The sequence below is a fragment of the Brachyhypopomus gauderio genome, chromosome 8 (genome assembly GCF_052324685.1).
Source record: "Brachyhypopomus gauderio isolate BG-103 chromosome 8, BGAUD_0.2, whole genome shotgun sequence".
Taxonomy (NCBI): Eukaryota; Metazoa; Chordata; class Actinopteri; order Gymnotiformes; family Hypopomidae; genus Brachyhypopomus; species Brachyhypopomus gauderio.
The window spans coordinates 10,457,086-10,464,515 of record NC_135218.1 but is presented as its reverse complement, the minus strand read 5'-3'; the positions used below and the strand labels follow the sequence as shown (position 1 = coordinate 10,464,515).

The following is a 7,430-nucleotide window of genomic DNA, read 5'->3' as shown; positions in this document are numbered from 1 at the left end:
AGTGTATTTAATGAAAGATTTTATGCTTGTGGCATCTAATTATATATAAATGAAAATGTATTTTCTTACCAGTACAGGCGATAGCTGCAAACACCCAGCACTGGCCATAGCGGACAGGCATACAGGAAGTGCTATCCCAGTTCCTTAGAATGTTCACACTCCCCTTCCATGACATGGGACTGATTCCACCTTCAAAAGAGTTCTTCCAGCAGCCTTCCAATACCCCGTTATCTCTGTCATTACTGTTCACCTGGGGGAGAGGGGGGGTATGCATAGATCGTAATCTTCTATTTTTGAAACCAGGCCAATGATTATAGGACATAATGACGTGTTTGTAATTCTCACCATAGCACTAAGCACCCTGGTGACGTATACGGGATTTCTGCGTCCTGAGCAGTCTTTCCCGGGGTTCCTCTGGCATTTAGGGTTCTTATCCAGAATTTTCAGACATATATCCAGAATACTATCTTCAAACTGAGAATTACAGCAAAAACACACAGCTGCCAATTATATAATGTCCCACAATGTTAAACACCCAAACTGTTTATCCATGAAAGAATTAGCCACAGGAATACTCTGGAACTCTTTTGAAAATTCCTGGATTTAAAAGTATAAAGTATAAAATATATAAAGTACACATTTGTACAAACCCGAACCGCAACATTAACTTTACCATACCATTACCCCAACTCAAGCTGAATAAATAAATAACAAACACCATTTTTATTAAACTGTAGCGTAATCTAAAAGTGTTATTTCTGTTGCACTTTTTGCCTTTGTTTTCTTTTAAACTTAGTTTTACAGCTGTCTCCTTAGATCAAACATTATCCATTAATGATGATTTATTTATCTCATATCAGTGTTGGTTATCAGAAAATGCTTTCTACAATCCTGAACTTGCTCAACATTCCTTTCTTCTATTCATCATCGCTTCCCTTTTCGCCTTCATGTTTGGATTAGTATCTTTTTAAGAAGGAAAAGGGAGGGTTGCTTTTGGTGTAGCTCCATTTTTGGGAGTATCTGCTATACGAGGTTATAGGTTATAGTAATGTTCAAAAATTTTAGGCTGGCGTGGAAAAAAATGCTTTCAGACATGAAAAGTGCAACGGAAAAAGCACAAAGTGAATGAACAAAAGATAATACTCCAATACTGTACATAAGAAGTATTAACAGTGTGTGTGTGTGTGTGTGTGTGTGTGTGTGTGTGTGTGTGTGTTAAGCACTCACCTGACCAAAGTACCATGGTGAAGGGAGGGGGTATTTAGCATCGCCCTTGTAGATGATACCATCCTGAGCCAAAACATATTCCTCCAGCTTCTCCTGGCTGTCCATGTACACGGCATCCCCTGGCCAGCAAAGAACCCAAACATCACCCACAACATCCTGCATGAGCACAGAGGTCCTTCAAAGAGCCTGTCTACTTTTTTGGGTTCTAGTTAGAGCAAGAGAGTCTTGTACTTCATGACATCATCATCCTTAGCAGCCACTGAATATTTGTGTTGTCACTGTAGTCTGATCTGTAAAAAAAATTATCCTGGCATGGCGTTTTGTGAAGTTTGTTTAGTGTTTGTCCAGTAATCAGTGTCTGTGTATGTGCAAATGCTTTCACTTACGGGGACACCAAGGGTTGAACAGCAGGATCAGCTCAAACTGAATCTGGCTGTCTAAAGTCAGAATGTAGCGGCCAATGGGTGCATCAGGGGCGGAACAGATGGACAAGGAGATCATGTCCCCAGGGGGACTGGTTACCGCAGCGCACCAACGAGTGTTATCAATAGCATCACTCAGGCCAAAAACAGCCCTGGTACCATATTCCTCAACTGGCTGTGGTCCTTTAAAAGACAAACAAATAAAGATCATTAATATTCTACATTACAGAGTTATACAGAGCATCACATTTGCAGTTGTAGCTGTGCCCAGTCTGTCAGCAGGAATGTTCTTTTTCAAATGTAATAGCAACTAGATTCTTTTCCGCTTGGATCAAACAATGTGATCAATTAATAACTCCATTCATCTCTTAATTACTTTGATCATGGTACCACTAATGGAAAATGCTACAGAACCTGGAGGTTTGTTTAACAAAACCACATTAGTTCACAGTTATATCTGTTTCTTTAAAGATAGCTAAAAATAGATCTTGGCTGAAAACCAACATCTAAGAATTCCCAAAATTTGTTCTCAAAATTGGTTGTCAAAGGTTTGAAAAAATCCCCTAAGATGGAATGTTCTGTGGTTTGCATGAACAAACATTATAAGGACATGGCCAATCATGGCCCATTAAATTCCTGCGAATGCGCCCGTGTGACCCTGTACCCCAAACAACAAAGTCTTAGACACGCATTCCAGAATCCCATTGTTGTAAAACTGGGAAAGGTGCCAGGAGAGTAATATGTGGCTCTGGGCATGCTTGTCTCTGAATAGGCCATGTTGGCTATGCAAGACAGATATTAATGTTGTTTAATGACTAATGGTGTAGTATGATTACAGTTCTTAAGTGAGCCCTTTGGTGGGTTTTGTCAGAAACTGGATATTGCATTAATTATAGCAAAGGCGGAAAATGTCTTAATGTCTTAGTAATAAATCCGCTATCATATATGTGTTTCTGCAGATAAGCCTACATGCTTCATATTGTACGTTGCTTCTCCAGTGGTGTGGTTATCTTCGACTAACCAGACGCTTTTCTGTCAAAGCTTTTGAAAACCTCGGAATTTCCTGAGTTGTAACTGCTGACAGTCCTTATTGCTTTAAACACCCAAATGTTTCACAGTGTTTACTTTACAGTGGCTGTACATGGTCCAGCTGTTTTGGCATGTGTCCACTGACGGACTTCCTGGTGCCTCAAGAGGAATGCTCAGAGTCACTCTGATGACCTTTCAGTAACACGACCCACCTTCAGAGTGATTAATGCACAATGTAATGGCACCTTTGGAATGTCCTGGACATGTACACAATTGCCGTACTCCTAGGAGGTTCGAACAGTACATCAAGAATATCTCCAGCTTTTGTTAACAGAACCTTCAGTTTGGTAGAATTGAGAATTGAGAAATTGACAGAATTCTCATATTTTATTATTCGTACTAATTTATTCTACCTTAGTGTCTCTGCCTGACTAATGTTTCAAGCCTGTTTTTGATACTATGATGCTATTTGGTAAGAGTGTCTGGATCACAGCAAAACATTTGATTGTTTAGCTGGACTTTTCAGATTTTGTCACATTGTTCCATGAATTTTCCTCTGTAGCAACTCTAATGCCCCCAGACTTCCCCATTCTGCTGTCTTATAGTAAATTATGGCTAAACTATAGACTTTGGCACTTTTGACCTTTGACCAGTGCATCACCAGTCCAGAGGTCCTTAACGCTGGTGCATGAGTATCTGCACAAGATGCTCATTCCAGCATCTGAAACCAGGATCACCAACAGATGATTTGATATGAATGAAAGCGCACTATGACAAGCCACTGGGACAACTATTACCTCTGTTATGATTCAACAAAGCCTAATGTTGATATCACTCACTGTCAAACATATGAATATGAAAAAGCACCAATGACTCCAAGATATATAAAGAAGATTAAATATAATTATGGTGCTGCATAACATGAAAACCAGTGATACTTTTGTCAGATATTCCAGAAGTTCAAAAACTTAAAAAACATTTGATATATAACTTGCTTTTAAAAACTCTAGCCCAAACAGCTTTCCCATGAAGTATTTACACACATCCAGTAACATGGAATAAATGCCTATAATAATAGTTCTTATCTATTTATTATCAATCCACGTTCTCTCTCTCTCTCTCTCTTTCTCTCTCTCTCTCTCTCTCTCTCTCTCACACACACACACACACACACACACACACACACACACTTGTGTCTATGCTTCTTCTATTTTTAGCTTCTCTCTCAATCCTCCACTCTTGCTCTCTCTCTTATGTGTGCCTTGTCCCTGCCTTACTCTGTCCCTGACAACATTCTGGGACCACATTTAGCTGAAACAGTCTCTTGGGAACGAGGCCACATAAGGTAATGTTTGAGTCATTGGTTTATACTGTGGCCTTATTTTAATTGCTGTGAAGTGTTTGATCTAAACAGGGTCAGTGTTCACATCCATGGCTGGAGCAAACAGACCAGCTCTCTCCAAACTGCTAACAAGTCAATCGCATAAAGTTACTCCCAGTGAATGGTCCTAAGCTTTTAGGCGGTGATACCTGTGTCTGCTGTGATGTGAAGCTGGTGGACCCCTGGCTGGTAGGATCCAGAGCGCAGGCTCAGGTTGACGGTGAAGGGCTGCCCTCTCCTCACAATCAGCCGGTCCGTGCCATTTAACTCCGTACGGTGGTCCGTGTTATTAAAGTCACATGCCAGGTCCCAGGATCCGATGTCTAGAGCTGAGGAGTTGCAAAGAAAGAAAGAAAGAAAGAAACTGTATGCACGAGTGTGTGAAATCATATGGTGAATCTTTCTTGCTCCGTAATCTGTGGATTTCTCAGTTGTGCTCCAGGTCAGAGAATGCATTAGCGTGTGGCTCATTAAGTGCAACAGCGCCTCTGATGTGGTATTTAAGCGGCTTGCTTTATAAAGGCTAATTTTAAACTTCTAAGGGAAGAAGTTGACACTCACACACACACACACACACACACACACACACACACACACACACACTTGTTGACTCTCTTCAGCATACACTCTCTTTTGCCTTTAGGATATGGAATCTGTCAATTCCACACTTCTACATCACTCACATTTCCCCCATACTAAAGCAGTGGTGTACATACACGCCACAGTTGTGCTTCAGAGCCCCTCCAAATACAAACAGCAGATGAGAGATTTCTAATATGACTTTGGGGAGACTGCTGTTCATTTTACCATTCACAATTTACACCCAGCTTCATGACTTATCACTGACACACAGTGACAATGAGGTAAAGCAGACAGAGGGACACTGAAGACTTTCATACTTCCTGATCTATGGAGGATCATGCTCATTCTGTTGCTTAGGGTAGGTAGGGAGTGCCTAAGGGACTCATTAAAATACAGGGGACACCCTTCAGAGACCAACGAACTAAAGTGTTAGCCTATTTTCTATTTAAGCATATTTAGCCAATAGTCTCTATTTAGGAATCACAGATAAAGGGGTTTAGAAGCTTATGGTACCACTCTATGGCTGTGAGCGATCAGATCACAGGACTGAACGTGCCTGATTGCCACCTGTATTTCATTGGGATGAAGAGAGTTCTAAGCAAGGCTGTGTAGTTTGTGAGGTCAGAGAACACATTAGCATGTGGCCCATATCCAACAGTGCAACAGATGTGGAATGTAAGCTGCTCTCTTTAGTTTGGTTTAAAGTTCTGAAGGAAGAACTTGAGCATGCATGCGCACCCCCCCCCCCCTCCCACACACACACCCACACCCCCACACACAGACACAGACACGCACACACACACACACACACACACACACACACACACACACACACACACACACACACACACACACACACACACACAGTTAACTCCCTTCAGCATGCCATATCTTTTACCATTATGCTATAAAATAATAACATTAGCCTTTCAGGACTAAAATATGAATTTAAACAACTCCATACCTAATTAGACTGATGAGGGGAATGACATTTTGTTGTTTGCTATATTCTGACATCAAAATTGCTCATGAAAGAGCTCTTAATAGGAACTTATTTGGAAAATATCAAATTAAACACCAAAAATAAATTACACCAGTATTACATGCAGGCATAGTATTTTAGCAGTAGTTGTACACAAATTATTCTGCCTCTTTCTCTCCTGTGCGACACCCCCCTATGTTACTTCAAGTCTGCCCTCTCAGACACGCTCAACTGTGCTGACAAGCATTAGTGTATCTGTGTGATCCAGGGTTGGGGGTGTGCAAACATCGCACCCCTAACCACAAACGCAGACACACACATACAACACAAGCTGTCCGTTCAATACGTAAATGGAATAATTTTATTTGGTTAAGTGGATGCAGGGTTTAACTTCTTAAATGGCAAGTGATGAACACTGCTGCCATTAACAAACATTTGTTTTTTTTCTATTGGGTTGGGTCACTGGGTCGGCCCTGATCGGTCTCTATATAGCCTACTGGTAAACTAGGCATCCAGGTTTTCAAGTGAAATGTTTAATTCAGCCATAGTAGCTACTCATGGACCGATTGAAACTTGTCTAAAAGTTTTATCATAGCACTTAACAAACCTTTTACCCTCACTTAGTTAATGGACGCTGAATTTTGTTAGGATCAGGAATAAACCAGAAATGATGAAGTCTTCTAAAAGAGGTGATACAGCTATTAAAAGCAACACACTCCTTCGGTAACAATTAGCCTTGACACTACATGGCTGGCGATGCATTACTTAAATTATTGTACCAAAGCCTAATACGCGTTCGTGCACATTGTGCACATGTTAATGTATTTAAATATAAAAATAAGTTAATATGAACAAAACATATTTTGACGATTTTTTACACACGTGAAATTAGATTATGGTTCTAGTTTTATAACGTATAAGGTCTTACCTCTTGCAGCTTAATTAATGTAGATCGAAAGTTAAGAAGTAAAATTTGGGCATGGATACCTACCCATATCTCTCGATGTTTGGCTGTCTTTGAAAGGCAAAAACAGTTGAAGTGCAGAACCTTCTTGAAGTTTCACTAGTGCGCTGTCCCGTTCGGCGCGCGCGTATTTGTAGTCTCCCATGCGTCACTACAATTCTCCCTCTCCCCTCGCGCGTACACTTAGCTCTCTATCCTTGTGTGTGTGTGTGTGTGTGTGTGTGTGTGTGTGTGTGTGTGTGTGTGTGTGTGTGTGTGTGTGTGTGTGTGTGTGTGTGCCAGGGAACGGTGTGAATGCCGTAAGTCATACGCCTTCAACAGAGCAACTTGCTGACAAGCTGGGTCTGCCGAACTGACGTTAAATTTACACAACAACAAAGTTGCCTTTTTTCTATTCTTCATTGTTGTATTATTTTTTATAGAAAATGTGATTACACAGAAGACATTGGGCTATTCTTCAATGAGAACGGCTTAAGCAATTAAGGAGGTGAAATGTTTTTCTCCTAAACGTCTCAGGTTGAGACCATGGAATGCATCATTTTGGAGTTCATGAAATGTTCCCGAAGTGGTTTAACACTGTGTTAGGGTTCATTATCAGAACATCAGGAGAAAACAGTGTTTGCAGTATGGCTTGGATCTGGTCTAGTAAAATGGTATCATTTTCTTTGCCTGTTACACAACCTTAAAAGAGCAATCGGACATAATTACTCCCACAAAGTGGCCACACACCATTATAGATCCACCACCTTGTTTCACAGTTAGCGACAGACATTGTGGGTTGAAGGCATCCTTTGAATTTCCTCAAACACAAACACATCTGGGTGTCAGTAAAAGGCTTACAGA

General features: G+C 40.8%; 1 protein-coding gene across 1 annotated transcript in view; it reads right to left on the bottom strand.

Moving 5' to 3' along the window:
* The window catches only part of tgm2b (transglutaminase 2b), an 11,795-nt gene extending 5,023 nt beyond the window's left edge, over nucleotides 1-6,772 (bottom strand). The window contains exons 1-6 of the mRNA XM_077014327.1: nucleotides 6,615-6,772; nucleotides 4,209-4,388; nucleotides 1,614-1,832; nucleotides 1,228-1,346; nucleotides 346-474; nucleotides 70-250 (exon numbers count right to left, since the gene is read on the bottom strand). Of these exons, the coding sequence (XP_076870442.1) occupies nucleotides 70-250; nucleotides 346-474; nucleotides 1,228-1,346; nucleotides 1,614-1,832; nucleotides 4,209-4,388; nucleotides 6,615-6,732 (946 nt within the window). The 5' untranslated portion in view covers nucleotides 6,733-6,772. The remainder of the gene's footprint in view (nucleotides 1-69; nucleotides 251-345; nucleotides 475-1,227; nucleotides 1,347-1,613; nucleotides 1,833-4,208; nucleotides 4,389-6,614) is intronic.
* Nucleotides 6,773-7,430: the final 658 nt, after the last annotated feature.